The 18,619-nt window shown below is 35.3% G+C and overlaps 2 protein-coding genes across 4 annotated transcripts in view; one reads left to right on the top strand and one right to left on the bottom strand.

The window, feature by feature from the left end:
- Nucleotides 1-12,569, top strand: part of CCDC88A (coiled-coil domain containing 88A) — a 137,319-nt gene extending 124,750 nt beyond the window's left edge. Inside the window, exons 30-33 of one of the 3 annotated variants that reach the window (XR_001145947.1) lie at nt 4,527-4,795; nt 4,986-5,092; nt 8,724-8,823; nt 9,349-12,569. Coding sequence is in view for 2 of the 3 variants with exons in the window: in XM_012731528.1 (XP_012586982.1) it covers nt 4,527-4,795; nt 4,986-5,984 (1,268 nt within the window). In the remaining variant the exon portion in view is untranslated. Of the gene's footprint in view, nt 1-4,526; nt 4,796-4,985; nt 6,120-8,723; nt 8,824-9,348 lie in introns of those variants that run through there. The other 2 variants (XM_004691409.2, XM_012731528.1) reach the window with 2 other exon arrangements.
- Nucleotides 12,570-14,113: 1,544 nt separating this feature from the next.
- Nucleotides 14,114-16,562, bottom strand: LOC101623363 (putative prolyl-tRNA synthetase associated domain-containing protein 1). Its single transcript, XM_004691339.2, has 2 exons — nt 16,419-16,562; nt 14,114-15,113 (listed from the first exon to the last, which is right to left on the bottom strand). The coding sequence occupies exons 1-2, from the start codon at nt 16,500-16,502 to the stop codon at nt 14,679-14,681; spliced, it is 519 nt and encodes a 172-aa protein (XP_004691396.1). The 5' UTR covers nt 16,503-16,562; the 3' UTR covers nt 14,114-14,678.
- Nucleotides 16,563-18,619: the final 2,057 nt, after the last annotated feature.

The following is an 18,619-nucleotide window of genomic DNA, read 5'->3' as shown; positions in this document are numbered from 1 at the left end:
GTAATAAGGGAAATGTAAATCAAAACTACAATGAGATACCATTTCATACCAGTGAGAATGGCATGTAGTAAAATAACTAGCAACAACAAATGTTGGTGAGCATATGGAGAAAAAGGAACTCACCCACATTGTTGGGAATGCATACTGGTCCAACCACTATAGAAAGTTTCTTGAAGGTTTTTGAAACTGCTAAAAATGGAGCTTCCATATGATCAAGCAATTCCACTCCTAGGCATCTACCCAAAGGACACAAAAGCATTAATTCAAAAGGACGCCTGCACCCCTATCTTTATTGCTGCTCTATTTACAATAGGGAAGATGTGGAATCAACCCAAATGCCCAAAAATAGATGACCAGATCAAGATGTGGTACATATACACAATGGAATATTTCTCGGCAATAAAAAAAATAAACTCATGCCTTTTGCGGCTACGTGGATGGAGATGGGAAGGATCATACTTAGTTAAATAAGCCAGAGAGGGAAAAAAAAAAATACTGGATGTTTTCACTCATAGCACGAGTATAAGGGATAAGGAAAAAAAAAAAAAAAAGCAACTGTAATAAAGTAAAAACAAAAATCAACTAACAACTATAAGCCAGAGACATTCTACATGGGTGGAGAGGGGAATAGGATAAAAACTGTGATGGGAAGAACATACGGGGTTATGGTGATAACACATTGGTGAATCCGTGGTGGGAAGTACACAGGGATTATAAATAACCAAGATGAAAAAGTGTACAAAATGAAGAATGAGGGGCCCTCCCTAGTGGCACAACGGGTTAAAGCACAGCACTATGAAGCTATTGCAGCCACTGAAGCACAAGTTCAATCCCCAGAGGGAGCTGGCACACATGGCACAGCAGACCTCTCCTGACCCGCCTGCTGCTCCCCTCAGCGGTGAACTTCAGTACATCTCCCTGTTCTACTCCCCACTCTGTTTCTGGTGAATTCTTTCACCTCCCTCATCTCTGGCCTGTATCCTAGTTCTATATGCATAAATAAATAAAATTTTTTTAAACTGAGGAACAATGTAAAATATATATGTAAATTAAAATTACAAAGAAATATTTTTCAAATAATCCTAAGAAAGATGATGCTATTAAAGTATAATTATATAAATAAAAAGAGAAAGATTAAAGTATTTCAAGCCAGTAGCTCAGAGAAAAAAGCAGAAACTGCTTTTCTCATGTATGATAAATTAGACTTTCTGCCAAAAAGAGGTAATTAGGAACATAGATTCATTATATAATAATACATATAATAATAGCACACTAAGATTTGACTATTATCATTTACACACTTTTCCAACACAGGTGCAGCAATAGATAATAAAGCAGTTATTAAAAGGATTAATGAAACACATTGACAGCAACCTATTACTAATATCGATAGGTCATCGAGATAGAAAGTAAACAAGGAAATAATACTGTTAGATGAAACTACAAATCAGATAACTTAGACCTACAGAGTCTTACATCCCAAGAAAAGTGAAAATACATTCTTCTCAAATGTACATGGAATCTTCTCAAGGTTGGAACATGTGCTAGAACACAAAAATATCTCAAAATAGGGTTCTCCCTGGTGCTGCAGTGGGTTAAAGCACCACATTATGAAGCTCTCTGAAGCCACTGCAGCATGAATTCGATCCCCCTGCTAAACAGCTGAATCACATGGCATGGCGGACCTCTCCTTACTGGCCCGCTGCTCTCCTCAGCAATGTTCTTCAGTAGAGCTGCTTGTTTTGCTCCCCACTCTGTCTCTGGTGAATCCTCTCATCCACCACACCTCTGGCCTGTACCCCAGTTCTGTGTGTATAAATAAATCAATCTATAAAAAAAAACATTCAAAATGAGCTAAAGATTTGTATGAGATCTAAAATCATAAAAGAAAAACTACATTCCTGGACATCAACCACAAAAGTATATTTGGGGACACATATCCAATATCAAGGGAAACTAAAACAAAAAATAAACAAATGGGACTGTATCAGACAGCTTTTTTACCTCAAAACTGCCACAAAAACAAAAAATACAACCTATGTACTGGAAGAAGATATTTTCACATCACACATCTGACCAGTTGTAAATTTACAAAATATATAAACAACTCCTTAAAGTCACCACCACCAAAAATCCAGTCAAATATTGGGGAAAAGAGAAATGTAAACCAACAACCACAATGCAATATCATTTCCCATGAAAATGTCCTGTATCCATAGGACCAGAACAACAACTGTGTGGATGTACAGATAAAGGAATACTTCCATTAATTGGTGGAGTTGTAAGTTGGTGCAACCTCTATGGAAAACAATGTAGATTCTTCAAAATAAAAGTGGAACTACCATCTAGTCCAGCAGTGGCATTGCTAGGTATTTATCCAAAGAATATGAAAAATAGTGTAAAGCTATTTATGCACTTCTGTCTTCATAGCGTTATTCACCATAGCCAAAACAGAGAATCAAGCTAAATGTCCACCGGATGATGACTGGATAATTGTAGAATGTATACTGAATCAAATACTACTTAGCTATTAAAAAGGTAGTATAGTGCCTTCAATGATAAAATGTTATGCAAGGTAATACAAATCAGGAACAGAAGGAAATTTACCAGTTGTAAGTCATATGCAGAAAACAAACAGGGAAAGCAAGAAGTCTTAGACTCTGAAAAATATCTGGCTACCAGAGAGAATGGAGACAGGGAGGGATGGTGATAGGGTTGTAGCAGTGTGGAGGTGGTGGAGAGTGAATGAGACATGTACACATGTAGAGGTGTGTACTTGTACTTCCCAAATTATAGTTATGTAAACTAGTGGTAAATCAGTAAAATTTGAGATCCAAAACAGATACTTTTAACTTACCCACGAAATCTGTTTTTTAATAAGAAGACAGCTGTGTTTGTATTTGTAACAAGAGCCAAATGGCTGCATAGAGAATACATAAAGAATTACTTCAAGACATTTTCCCCTTAATTTTTTAGTATGTATTGTAGAGTTCTTTATGTAAATATCCAGAAGCCTCTACTGATACCTTTCTTTCCCCTAAATATATACTGCCTACTCATATTCTGAAGTTGATAAAAGTTGATTTTGTAATTATTTTCTATAGCCATAATTTGTCAAATTATAATGAATTCATTTGTTGCATTTTTGTATTTTAAATCATTTTGTCTTAGTTGTAATTTCATCATTAATGCTAATGACTTTGTTGCAATGATCTGAAAAATCTGATTTCAGAGAGGGTTTTTTTTTTTTAATTTTTATAATCATGTTCTCATATCCAATAGGAAAATGTAGTCTTGACACTATCAAGAAGTCTTTTTTCTAATCTGGAAATTGAAGAAAATGTTATTTCTGTAAAATGTTCCATAACTTAAATGAAATTCTTTCATGACGCACACTTTACTCCCCTGATTATGAAATCATGAAATGTTGCGTTTTCTGTCTCTCTACTACATGTATATGGTTTGCTACTGATCACAGTATATCAGCACCTTACAGGATACCATAGATTTGAGCAAATTTTTTTCCAGAATAGTTGGGTTTTTTTACAGTTAATCTACTGTGACTGAGTCAAGGCTAAAACACAGGAACAGATGATTTTGACAAGAATAAATAATAAAACAGTACGTATTTAATTTTTATTTTACTGTAAGTTTCTAAATCTATCGTGACTCTGTTAGTATGCTGCTCTTTAAATTAAATAATTATTTATGTAAGGCATTCGTTCAGGATGATCAGAAGAGCCTTAAACTAAAGACTAAAGAATTCTTGAGTCAAAGAATCAGAATTCTTAGCACTTAGAACAGTTTTTTATTTAACCACTTGAAGTAAGTTAGAATTCACATAGTCCTGTTTTGTTTTGTTTTTGTAGATTTTGAAATAATTATAATTATTGGAACCTTAATTTTTTTAAAATTAGTAACATATTTCTTTAAGATTTAATTTTCTGCGTACAAAAACTGGGGTGTAGGCCAGAGGTGTGGGCTGGGGATGGGGGTTGGTGAGAGGATTCATCAGAGACAGAGTGGGAAGCAGAACAGGCAGATCTACTGAAACACACTGATGAGGGATCAGTAGGCAAAACAGGAGAGATCTCCATCACCATGTGTGTCAGCTCCCTGGCTGGAGATCAAACTTACGCAGCCGTGGCTGATAGCTTGATAGCACTAAGATTTTAGCCCACCCCTGTGCTACCCAGGGAGGCCACAGTTGGATAGTATATTCATTTTTTTACTCATCAGATATATAGAATGCTTACTTTTTATGTTTACGGTCTGGGCATAGTGATGAAAATCTGTATTTGCCTGTAGTGCTGCTAATATTTGTTGATATGAACAGAGTAAGGAAGCAGGCTATGTCGATCACTGTTAAGATTGATGAATGATTAACACGTTTATTTAAACATCTTAAAATCAGCTTGAAAATCTGTTTGGATATTCATGAGAATCCATTCAACAAACATTATTACTATTATGTTTTTAATGTCACTTCTATTATTGTACACTTAACACACCATTTACTCCAAAAGCAGGCGCAGTTAACATCCAGAGCAGGCCACAAAGCCATAGCAGTGGAGAATTTAGCCTACTTCTTGATCATGAGGCTTGGTCCAGCAGTGGTAGCAGTCCAATTCAGTATTTGAAAAGACAAGCCAGATCAAGTCCAGTACTACAACACAAAATGCCTGAAACACTAGAAAGTCGAACATACCACAAAGCGAAAACTGGCTCTCCTGGAAGCGAAGTTGTTACACTACAACAGTTTTTGGAAGAAAGCAACAAGCTTACCTCAATACAGGTTAGTTTTATCTATAATAAACTTAATTTAGAACCATATCACAAGTTAAATTTCTGTGATTGAACTTTAAAGGTGTTTTTTTTTTAAGTTAAGGAGTAGATATACAAGCAGTTTCATATTGCACAATGCATCAGGAAAATAAATGTATAGCTGTATTCACTCATTAACCTTTTTTTTTTTTTTTTAACAGATAAAGTCTTCAAGTCAAGAGAATCTTTTAGATGAAGTAATGAAAAGCCTTTCTGTCTCTTCTGACTTTTTGGGGAAAAGTAAACCAGTCAGCTGTGGTCTTGCCAGGTCAGTAAGTGGAAAAACCCCAGGAGACTTCTATGATAGACGGACAACTAAGCCTGAACAGTTTGTGAGGCCTGGTCCTCAAAAGACCGAAGACAATTATTTCATTAGTTCTCCAGGAAAACCTACATCAGGCACTCAAGGAAAGAAAAAACTAATAAAAGAAACTTCCCTGTCACGACAATCAAAAGATAGTAATCCCTATGCCACTTTACCTCGAGCAAGCAGTGTGATCTCTACTGCTGAAGGAACTACCCGAAGGACAAGCATCCATGATTTTTTGACCAAGGACTGTAGACTATCTATATCAGTTGATTCACCACCAGCTACTACTGCTGATAGCAGCATCACTACAGCATCTAGTGAGTACCCTTTACACCTATGGTCCTCTCATACACCTCACGGTCCAACACATGCTATAGACTGTTATGCAAAAGATGATTTAGCTATAAATATGCCTGAGTCTCTATATGCTGAGGCTAGAAGCTCAAGAACAGACAGGGCAAGCTTTCTGAACCAAACTTTTGTCACTGTTAATATGTCTAATGATGAATTTGTGATATCATCTAAAGATAACATAGAGTCATTTACTGTGGCTCATCCATCTCAGCCTTTTTTATCCTTGAATACAGAATTAGTTAGTAACATTAGTGGGTTACCTCCCAGGCCAGTCATCAGGGTGACTGACCAGGCTTGTGCCTCTTTGGATAAAGTTGAACATAAAGATACTGAACAGTTTTCTAATAATCAGAACCCTAGAAACAGTAACTTACACTCATCTGTAAATAGCAATAATCTTACCGTTCTTAAACGCCATTATCCTGATGACACAGAAAGTGCATTGTTGGTTTCTGAGGATAATCAAACTGTTTGGTATGAATATGGTTGTGTATGATCCTTTGAAATCTACTGTGCTTTGTAATCTGATGTGAAGAGCTTCTGTTGAAAAGTATCATTTAGCTAGGTTTATATTTTACTTTTAAATTGTGGCATAGTGTTTAGCTGAACATGGATGGCATTTATATAAATGTGAATGTATAACCACACCAAAGCTTGCATGAAATATTAATTGCATTGTGCTTTTTCTGCATGATTTTAAAACCTTAGCAGTATATCCTCTTCTTTTCAAGTTTCTTACAGCCTGATAAGAGATTGTTGCTTAGCTACTTAGAAGCATGTTAAAAAGTTGCATGCTGTAATTTCAAGAAGGCATTTCCAAATTATATTTATTTCATTGCTTCCAAACAGAATGATCATTTTGTCCTACTCTCTTTTCCCTCTTTTATCTCCCTAACTCTTTCTCACTCATTTCTTTTTTTCCCAGAATGTGTACTTCATATTTTGCATATACAGTAATAGTAAGGAAAATATTTTAAAAGATAATTTTCTTTTGCCATTAAATTGTACTTTCTCTCCTGTTTCATTTTTAAAGAAATATTTAAAACTGAATTAACATAATGTAGTAAGTAGCAGTTTCTACCCATATTTATAAAATTGTTCAGATTTAAAGCATTGTTAATATTTATAAGTTTAGTGTAATTTTTAAAACCCATCAAATTTAAATGTGGCTTATACACTAATTAGGAGTATTTATATTACTTCTAGTTCCCTTCTGTACTTTTCGTCAGTGCTACATACAAGAGCTCAAATGCCTTTCCTAAAAATAATATTTTTACTTGGAATTAGTTAATGACTTTTCCAGTTTTTTATAGACTTTAAGAAAATACACCAAATTATACTTAGGTACAAAAAAGGTAGCAAATTTACAAAGTAATAAAGGCTATTACTTCTATAATTATTATTTATTAGTAAATTATATTATGTCCATACATTGGAATTTTCTAAAATGAGTACTTTGTGCAAAATAAAATAAACAATTTGGGTTTGTTACCATTAAACAGTATATTTTTAGTAGAAGAAACTTTACAAATGAAAACAAACTCTGAGTTAGTGTCTCTAACTCCCAAAATATACAAAATCCAGACCTACGGGTTTGGGTAGTGCATCTTAGCTTTGTTTCTGGAATATTATTGCTTTTTTGATTAAGACTAAAAGTTACTGATAATAACTCAGCCTGGCATCTGGAAGGAATGCTTTGAAATATAGCTTTCTAAATAAGGAAAAAGGGTATGATACGTGTTATATATTAACACGTATCATATTAAATTGTTATTAATTGGGCCAGAGAACCTTTGCTTAATGAAATTTGTGCCCATTGTCATTTAAACCATTCTCTTGTATTTGTACCATATTTAGGTATTAGGCCCCTCCTATTTTTATCTTTAATCACATTTCTTTCTCATAATCAGCTATTAGTAAAACTGGTTCTAATACAGGCAGTGAAATTAATACAATCAGAAACATTTCAAATAAAAGTTATCACCTAACATATTTTCTACAGGAGTACATTAATCTTTTATGGTCAGTTGTTTCAGTCAGTCCTAACATTTCCAATACTTCTGGTGTCCCTTTTCTACTTTTATAAGGTAATAGTAAACTTAATGATACGTATAGGTTAGACTAGATGGGGACTGTACATGAGACAGATTATTATAACTAACATTTGTTCCTTTCCACATTGGATTATTTACAAGTGTTTTAACTTTTTCGGTATTATCAATATGATACTAAATTTGTGCAATTTAACTTGAGAAATAATGTGCTGTTATATTAAACACCGATTATTTTATAAAATTAGACTTACAGGATATAGCTATTTCTATCCCAATTGGCTGTAATTACATATACAGAATGTTTTCACAAAGAACATACTGTACATGTAAAGCAGATATATACCATGTCCATACATCTTAAGTATTGTCTAAGAATATAGACTAGATTTTCTCCAGAAAATGTGGGGTCACAAAATTCCCCCAAATTGCGTCTTTCATCAAAGCATCTGGTATGATTTTTCATGGTGGGAAGAAATTTAGAAAATATACATAACGTATTTCCCAAGCTTTAACAGTTAAATAGCATATTTTATAAATAATGCACATGTCCCAAATTTAAAAATAAACTTTCTTCAAGGTAATAGTGAAACAACTCTCAGTTGATTAGCTATATTTTTTTCTCTATATTATTTCCATAAATATCCTATAGCTTCACAAAGGTTTAGTTGAAAATCAGTTTGGATATTCAATACCCTCACCTTTTGAATAATAAATCTAAGTAACTTTTATATTCCTAGTGTAGATTTCTGTTATTTACGTAAAATTGTAAAGTTACATTTGTTGAGCATTAGGTCCCCTTGGATGAAAAAATTTTAGTTGGAATAGTACAAGTATATTATTTGCTTATACAGAATCCTTAGATCCTGAGTTTCTTAGCAAATGATACAAATATTTTATTGTGGATCCTTCTGTTGTTGTATTCAAGATTAGTTTTATTTTAAAACTGTATATGGACATTTCATAAATAAATACAGTAAGTAAACAGACACATTGGGCATAAGTACATTATTTGTAAATTTTGAAATATAAAAATTAGTCATTAAGTAATGCTGTATCTGTTGGTTCACAGCAGTAGATTCCTTCCCCTTTTCAAACTCAGTGAGACTCTTTGCCTGCTTATCTTCACAAATTATAAAATGTTTAACTTTGATTAAATAATATGAAATGCTTTTCTCCTGCAGATGTGGACAGAGTACAAGAAAGCAGAAATTCAAAAAGCAGGTCTAGGGAGCAACAAAGCTCCTAATTCTATTACCCACTACATGACATGTGGGCCAAGTGGTGAGTTTCTTGCTTAAAATGTAAATGAGATTGGTCTCACTTTATACAAACTAACCAAATTTAAGTTGTAAGAACAAAGCACATTGCATTAACAGATGTAAATATTGCTTGCTTAATTCATGGCCTTCTGTCTTACTTTGTAAAGCAAAATTGCCATAAGTTTTTGTCTGTCAGTTCATAAAACAAACATTTCTTTAAAAGTTATCTTTTTCTGCTCAGTTTAAATGTGATTTTACTAGTTAATGTGTTTAGGAATTCCTTTTTTAGTTTTAATTATGTGGGATAGAGTGTGTGTGTGTGTGCGCGCGTGTGTGGTAGAAATATAAATTCTCCACAATTTTTTTGATAATGAAAATAAATATATTTTCAGTTAAGAGTCAGAAAAATTGTCTATCACTGTCTCATTCCAATAGAACTGTCTGGTGCATGCTGTTCTTACAGTGGCTACTCTGTAGTTTACAACTCTCTTATCTTTAAGCTTTTCTTAAATTTTCTTTCTTCTTTCTACCTTCCAACTAAATACAGAGAGAAAAGTGCCCTTCAGTTTCTCAGTATGAAGCCTTTATTTCTGAAGTAACAAGACACCCAACTATAGGAACCATTTTTAAAATCTTTAAGGAGACTTTAAACAATCCTTCGTGACTAGAGCAGGCAAGAAATACAAACCTTCATTCCTTCCTTGAATCAAGGAGCACTACTGGAGTCAACTGCCAAAATTTTTAGAAGGTTTTAGAACTTACTGCACATTGTAAGACCTACTGAATAAAGGATGTTCTCTCTCAAGTGTTTTAAGGTTTGAAGAAGTACACCAAGAACAATCTACTTTTATTATTTGTTTATGAATTTATCTGTTTGCTTAATGCTTCTGCTAAGGATTAGCCAAAATCTAGCCATTTATATTTAGTTGTATAAATCTAAATTAAATGCTGTAGTATGTGGTGGAATGTACTATATATCAAGATACAGAGAGCATTGTTTTGGCATGTCAGACCCTTATTTGGCTAGCAGACTGCATGTGTTGGTACTTTTTTTTAAAGCCAATTATTTTGATGCACTGCAAAAGAATTCAGTTTAAGTAAATCTAAAGAATTCATGAGGTAGGAGTTTAAAAAATGTACAGTTAATCTTTCTGTATTCTCCATTAAGCAACACTAAGCATTCATACATGAATCCAAGGTAATTAAAGAGTGTTTTTCTGAAACTTTTTAGTAAGGTGGTTTTCCAACAAATGGCATTCCTAAGATAAAACTGTTGTATTTTAACTCATTTCCCTTTTTTAGCATTGGGTTATGTATGTGTGTTTGTTTTTTAACTTGAGAGCTGACTGTTGCTTAAGAAGTTTTCTTATGGCAAAAATAATGTAAATAATTTACTATGATCTGCATTTTTGCCAAGGATTCATTTCTTATTAAGACTATCACTAAGTATTTTTGGTTTTGTCCTTTATATTATTACAGTAAAGTTAGTAACTATTACTGGTACTTTTGAACTATTTGTATGCATTTGTTACCTTAAACATTTGAAGGAAGCACAAAAAATAGATTTAGTTAACCCAGGGAAACATTAATTTTTTTGTAATTCCAATTTTATATCACAGTTTTATTTTCTTACAAAATTAAGAAAGGCATTAATACTTATTAATGCAATTTCATTACTTAACATGCATATCAGAAAAATCTCAAAGACCAGAAATGAAAAAGACAACTTTTTTATTTTAACAGTATACTTCTTAGGCTCTCATTACCAGCTCTAAAGATCATTTTGGAATAATTCCATGTTGTATATTGTGTAGTTTATGAATTGTGTTTTTCCTTACTAATCCAGTAGCTATGAGAAATATGTCTGTCTGTCTGTTTCTCCTTCCTCACATCCTCTATTTTTTTGGTAGACCAGTAGCATGTTAATGTTCATAATCTACTTTCAGAAAGACCATTTATAAGGACAGCATGTATACCTGACCAGAGCTAAAAATGGAAGTCAGAAAACTTGGACTTAGTCAGCTTAATGCCACAATTAACTTAGGTTTTGCCACCAAGTAATATTGTAAAGCTAAATGATCCCCCCCCCCCGCCCCCAAAGAATGGTTAAATCACTTTTGAACACTTGGATGAAAGGTGCTATGTAAATATAACTACAAAAGATTCTTAATAAAATACAAATAGTGTAAAACAGACATATTTAAAACCTTTCTCTAGACCTTGAAACACCTCTCTCCATCATGACTCCCTAGTTTCAAGTATCATGTTGATAATAGCTATCATGGCAGTCTAGAGACACTTGCATGTAAAAAATGTAAATTTATTTTTAGGTGGGTAATTGAAAATAAATATAGGAATTGTTTTAGTTAAATACAGTAGGTGGTAATTTAGATGTATATTAACTAGCATCCAATTTGCACAACTAGGATATGTCCCAGGACAGTTACTGAAAGTTGAAATATCATTGAGTAGGAGGTGCCCCAATGAGGCAAATAGTTATCACAGCTTCACTGCTCTAAGATATTCTAAAACAGGGAAACTGCTGACTTAACAATACATTGTTGCTTTAAGTATAAAATACTTAATGGCAACCCATGGAGTATTGAATCTAAGTAAGCTCACCTGGAAAAAGCTCAGTTAAAGAAACCACCAAGAGAACACTTAAGACTGCAGAAGTATAAATACCAATTATATTCATCTTTTTCATATCCTTTCAAGAAAAAACTAAATAAGTACATGAGTACATTTCCTCCCCCAAAAGATACCTTTATAAGTAAACTTAGTAGGAAATCATTCTTTTTTCCCTTAGATGAAATTCTACCAAGCAAAATAGTATGGCCAACTAGAAACATAACTGGGACCCTTTACTTGACTAGGGCCTGGCATGCCTTTAATTATCTGGTTCTATTGTCAGTCAGCACCTAAGCCCCCAAAGAAACTAAAGAATTCAATATGTAGGGTAATAACTTAGCCCAGAGCTCCATGTGAAAATGTTTGGTCCAAGTTTTTAAACCAGTGGTTTACCAAAGAAGTCATGAAACAGGTTTGTATGTAGCACCTTTCATGCAAGGCATGGTAAGAGCCTACTTAAAAATCACTGTGCATATACAAAATTACAGCCACCTCACAAAAGTATTACGGCCTGCACTGTCTTAACAGTTTGTCAGGAAGTGGAAAACATTGTACCAAATCTGGAATTACAATGAGGAGTAATGTATGCTAAATGACTTTTGTATTTTAATTTACTTTTTATGATAAAAGTGGTAAATTTTTGTGTTTTTCTTTTCTGCAGTACTTAGTCATGAGATGTAGTTTTTTTTCTTTAAACCTTGAATGAATAATACAAAAGGAGCCCATTTTATGATATAAACTTGATGCACATGTTGAGATTATTTGAACAGCAAAATGCCTTAAAAAAAAAGGAATGCTTATGGATAAAGTTGCACTTACAACACCCTTTAACAAAACCTGATTTTAAAATGTCTTTTTCTTTACTTAAGGGTTCTGTTTTTCAGTGTTTGCCATTGTACTTTACAGCTGTTATTAAATACCAAATCAAACAATATAAAAGCATTAATATTTCCTTTTAAAGTATTGATGGAAATTTGGAATTGAGTGGTAAAATATTTATTACTTGGCAATCCCTAGTATCAGTCACAGAAATCCAATTCATAGCAATAGATACCACTACTTGCTTTTGTCTTTCTTAAAACATTTTTCCTTTTAGTTTCTATTTCTCCTTAAAAAATTAAGCTGTCTTAACATTCATTTAACAAACTGATCTAAAAATAAAGAGGTGCTTTTTAAATAAGTGGCTAGTAATTATTTTACAAATCATAGAATCTAAATGTTACTCTTTCCCTTTGCCCTGGAAAAATCTATTTCCAGACATAACTTATACCCTTGTTTAGTTGGTTCTGCCTTAATCATTTGGGTGGGAGAGACCACAGGGGAGGAAGGGAGGTAGTATCAGAGGTTTTGTGAAAGCAGAGTGTCAATCAATTCCAAAATAGTTCTAAATACAATTTATTAGATTGTACAAATCTATCTCCTTCATTTTCACTTTGGAAGGCAGAATATGTGAAGTGACAAGCAGCCTCTCCTGTGTCAGTCTTTCAGAGCTAGTTCTTACCATAAAGTAGGGAGGGCAATCAGTATCTTTGATTTTAGACATTAAAACTCATTTTTATATGTAAGGCAATCTAAAACTGCCTCTTAGAAGAGTAAAAACTAACACAGTGTCTCAGAAATGAGATTGTTTATGGAAATTATTTTCTACTAATTCAACATCTCTTCATATATTTTATAAAAATTCTGCTATGAGTGGACATGTAGATCCTCATAATATGTATCAAGAAATACTTTGCCATCTAGTTAACACAGATTGACTGGTACAAATAAGTACAGTAGCTACCAGATTGAAATTGTAATGAAACTTTTATATGATTAGAAATTATTGTACTATGTATCAGGTCCCCCCCTTAACTAATCAAGATTTCATTTAAATGAGGGGAAGAAATGGGTCAGTTTCCCTTACTCTATTTCTGAACTACCTTCTATGACGCATTATTCTGAATTCTTACACTGTTTGAGGCCATAATTGAAGGGTGACTAGTAAAATCTAATATACCCTAGAAAAAATGTTGACATTTCTAACCTCCAAACAAGTCAGTAATGGCTTACATATATACTGAATTTTTTAAATGTAATTTTAGGGCCTCACTGGTGATATAGGAGTCAAGTCTTACTACTGGCACTGCTGTGGCCTGGGCCTGAGTTTGATCCTGGCCAGGGAACCAACATGAATATTGCACAGACTTGTCTCATCGGCTGTTCCCCTTAGAAGTGTTTTTCAGTAGCTGTCTGTTCTCTCCACTGTCTCTTGAGAATCCTCTCAAACCCCCCAACCCCACAACTCTGACTTACAACCCAATTCTTATATGCATAAATTAAAAATCTTTTAAAAGAATGTAGTTTTAAAGTTTAATGACAACACACCATTTTCCATTTATTTTGAATGTTTTTCTACATTAAAAATTTCTGAAGACTTTTATAGAAAGCTAATTAGGCCTTCCCTATTGGCACAGGGGTTATAAAATAATAATCTCAAGCTGTTGTCAGCCACTGCAACAAGTTGGCTCCAGGGTAGTGAGTGTCATGACCCACATGGTACAGCAGACCTGCTTCATCTGCTGCTCCTCTCAGCATTGCATTTCAGTTAGTCAGTCGGTTCTGTTCCCCACTGTCTCTGGTGGGTGAATCCTCTCTCTGCCTTTCTTGCCCACACTCCAGTCCTTGTATGCACAAATAAATAAAAATAAGCTTTCTCTTAGAAAAAATTTAATAGCTTATTTTTCACTGGAAGAGAAACAGTTTTAAAAAGAATCCTATAATGGAAAATTTGCCCCATCCTGCTATGTTTTTCTTAAATTATCTTGTTAGAGAGCTTACTCTTTAAACTCCACTCTCCAAAGACCGCCACTGTCAGTTTCAATACATTGCTTTTGATTTTTTCCCTATGTACACTACCATGTGTAAAATTTTCTACATGCTCTTTTTGCAACTTTCTTTTATAATGAACACTATGAAGAAGTTATAACTAATTTTACTTAGTTTTGATGTTATTCTTAATTGTTTGAAGGCAGTCCTGGAATGAGAGTAACTCATTAGGGGTAGAGATGAGAATGGAATCTTTTTCAACTAAAACTAATCATTACATATATTTAAAAATAGTTCCAACTAAGGAGATGAAACAGTCCTCAAATGATTTTAGGTAGTCATCAAACCAAGGTGCTAAATATTCTTAGCACTTTTAATGCTACTTATATATTACAAATAGGAAAATCAGCTTTCAAAAATGTATTCTAAACAGTCAAATCAGTCATTTTTATCAAAATTTAGTATTATAGGATCATGTCCTGTTGTCTTCACAAATTTGAGAAAGTCTTCAGGGTTCAACCCCATAGATGCAGTATTGGTCATTGGATGAAAGTACACCTTTTCATGTCCACCTTCCAAAAATGCAGAATCCAGAACAAATTTCACATCTCCATTATCACAGAAGAGTGCCAACGGTGTGGCACAGCCTTTGCCAACTTGGAGTTTTTCTAGCATGGCTGTTTCATCAGCAAAGCGCAGATTTCCACTCCCAACACCTAACTGCTTGGCAAGATCATTTAAATTAATTTGTCTATCATGAAGAACTGTCACTAGCCAATAGCTTTTTTTCTTTTTGTCTTTAAGAAATAAGTTCTTACTATGTGCTCCTTTCAAATGCTGGATATGTGGCATCATTTCTTCAACTGTAAATACCTGTAAAATACCATAGTATAAGAATGCGCATGAATACACATAATTGCACTACATTGTTAGACATTTGCTTACTGACTTGACACAAGCAGCTTATGCCAGTTCCCACAATACACTGGTAGAGATCATTTCTAGCATATTGCTAAATGATTATATGCCATTGCCATCTCAATTCTTCATCTCAAGGGTCTCATAGAGGTCTTTAGGTCAGTTCTCTGTTCCACGATGCTAGCCAGACATTTCTAAAACCCTGTTTTTCCTTTTAATGCTGAAGGTTTATAGCAGTTCAGACTCGAGTCTCAATTTCTTACTTCCAAACCATGTGATAACCCCCACAAATGTGTAACCACAATGAGGAAAGATTTGGGAATAGGACGAACTAACACAGAACACCAAAACTGGCAATGTACACTGATAAAGAAGGGGGAGTATATGGCTAATGAGCGGGAAGAAGGTCAAGTTTCCATGTTAAATTTGTAAACGTGACAAATTTTAATGTGTTGACATGACCAGCTAATAGCTGCTACTCAAGACTTGGTAAAATCTTTGTAGCAACGCACCACTCAGGTTACACATTGGAAGTGAAATATTTCCAATTATCACATCAATACACTAAATCATATTAAGAATACCAACTATTGGGCCCTCCCTGGTGGCGCAAAGGTTGAGGCTCAGCTGCTTATTTCCAGTTAGATCCCCAGCCAGGGAGCTGACCCACATGGTGCCTCAGACCTCTCCTGTCTTGCCTGCTGCTCCCTCCCCTCAGCATCGTACTTCATCAATCTGCCCATTCTGCTCCCCACAGTCTCTGGTGAATCCTGTCAATCCCCCCCACCCCCACGCACTTAAGGCCTGTGCCCCAGTTCTGTATGGATATATAAATCTTTAAAAATAATAAGTATTGAATAAAATCCATACTACTAACGATTGTATCCAGCTTTGGAATATTTGCATGATCTATACATGGTAACCACTGACGAGTAACCTGGTCACCTGCAGATAAAATGAACAATCCGCACCAGTTAAAAGATGTACACGGTCTCAAGTGTCGCAGACTCCCAACATAAGGTGTGATCAAATCACTCCAAAAAGAACATACATTTTCTTTCAATAACTCCACAGTCCCAAATCTAGAAGACACCGATGCTCCTGTCAGGTTCCTTCCCTATTCTGGAACCCGGGGGGTACCTTTGGAACCGTTACTCTGGGCCACGCGAACCAGGGCACAGCTGCTCTTTGCGGCTTCACCGGATCGACGCCGCCAGAGCCTACCCACTTCTCCCCGGATTGCCCGTGGGAGCGACTCACCTCAGGGTGCTCCACGACCTCGGTGTGAATGTCTAGGGCCCCCAGCCGCTGCTCAAGCGCCGCCCGCAACTCGCCGCCCGCCATGACACGGCCGAAACCCAGGGCCTGCCCAGCCGAGAATAGAGTGGGGCCTCCCTCACGCCGACAGTCGGGGCGGAAGTGCCGCGTGGGACTGAGGCCGGAAGCCCGGCACCAGCTCTTCCGGGGCGGGCAAAGTCACGGAAGCAGGTTAGTGCTTAGGGAGAGAGGAAGGGCTGGCTGGTCTTTCAGACTTCATTTTAGTTTGTTACAATTTTTAGAGTTTACTTTCTGAAAGCTAATTTTGATATTACCTATGAGGAATTAGCCTTGGCATTCACAACTCACCTTTTCACGGGACAGTTTTCTACCCCTTGGTGACGCTTAAATGAGGCATGAAAATCCATATTATGGTTTCCTTTATGAATGTATATTAAATCTCAACTCCCAGGTAACTAGATATCCCTAGAAATGTGCGTCTCGTATGAATGACTTTAGGTCATTTCGGTTGTGCAATCGAGGGAAGGAGGCCTCTTAAGACAAAATATCAAACCAAACAGGCAAAGCTTCAGGAACCTCTGAAGGATTAAGTCTCCAGAGATAAGGGCAACAAATTCCAAACACCCTCCAGAACTAGAGGCAACAGGACCTTCTGAAAGAAGGCATAAAGAAAACCTGGCTTTAAGTAAGGGCTGGGACACAGAGACATTAAGAAGTGAGACCTCCGAGAACCAACCAATCACAGAGACTGGTGGCTCTAGATAAAATAATTAGGGGGAAAAAAGGGACTGTTGGCCTTTAGAATAATTGGAAGGGAAAGGTATATATATTCCCTGAGGCACTCCCTGGCCTAATTCCACCAGCCTGATAGTCCCACTTTCTTTCTCTAAACCAGTTTGCCTCGTGCTGGCTTATCTGAGCATCTGTGAAGTTCCTGCTGTGACTTCATGAGACACCAACTTGTGGTGGTCTAGTGACAGGGACTCAGCACTGCCATTGCAGCCTGGGATCTGTTTCTGCATGGGAGACAAGCCCTGAAAACCTGGCATTTCGGTCGGTATCTATCAGGAGGACATCAGAGATCACAAATTTTAAAACTAAGTAGTTTTATCCACCTTTAAAGCCATTGAACTGTTTTCCCTTCAAAGACACAATCAAATTCTTTGATCTCTGTCTGTAGAAACAATAGCCCTGCTGCCCACCTAAGTCAACAGCAAAAGCAGCACACCACAATGCCCAGTGTTAGGAAACATAAAAGGGGAATGATCACTGAGAACATTTCCTTCTTTATTATTTTATTTTCTTATTTGTGACTCAACTCTGTTCAGTTCTTGGCTCACTTAGTTACTGAAAAAATGTCAATGGTTTTCACACTGATTTATGTCAGTTCTTTATTACAAGATATGTGCCTTTTCATTTGTCATCTACCAAGTCATTTTCATTTTTTCCATATGAGAAAAAAATATTTTTTCTGATTTTATTTCAGAAGTTTCTAATTTTCAAGTGAGTGAATGTAATTCCCTCTTTAAGTTCTTTGGATGTAAGTTTAGAAAGCTAACATCCAGCAATAGAATGAATATTTTCTTTAGAATGTTGAACTTATTAATTCATTTAAAATTCACTTCTGCATATAAGTACTGGTGGTGCTCACTTTTATCACTAACATTCTGTCTAAGAAGAAACTACAAATTATTAGAATAGCAAAGATCACCAATTTGAAGATGACATATCCCAAATGATTGCCCTTAAATATATGAAGATGTTAAAAATAAAAACCCCGATCAAATCATGGTGTCCTGACAATAAGTAGAGGGGAAAAATGGAATCTGATTATATAAATTAATGTAAATCATGTAAAAGCAGAAAAACATTAGTCAAATGTAGGAACTTTATGATAGCTACAAAACAGGTACAGAAAGAGGGAAAACTATATGTGACATTTATCATATTGCTTACATAGTAGGATGTTCTGACTTAGAAATCTCTTTGGAAATGAACTGCCACTCATCAGTTAATGTTCCCTGTCTTCCCATTCCCATCCCACTAGCTAATGGTCACAGCTCAGTTTCTCAAATGTTACACTCACTACCTCCATCACCCTAGTCCAAACTATCATTTTCCTTATGATTTAAAGATCCCAATTTTGGGCCCTCCCTGGTGGCACAACTGGTTAAAGCACACAG

The sequence above is a fragment of the Condylura cristata genome, unplaced genomic scaffold (genome assembly GCF_000260355.1).
Source record: "Condylura cristata isolate star-nosed mole 26May11 unplaced genomic scaffold, ConCri1.0 scaffold00031, whole genome shotgun sequence".
NCBI lineage: Eukaryota > Metazoa > Chordata > Mammalia > Eulipotyphla > Talpidae > Condylura > Condylura cristata.
The sequence above is the reverse complement of the archived record's forward strand: the minus strand, read 5'-3'. Positions and strand labels throughout refer to the sequence as shown.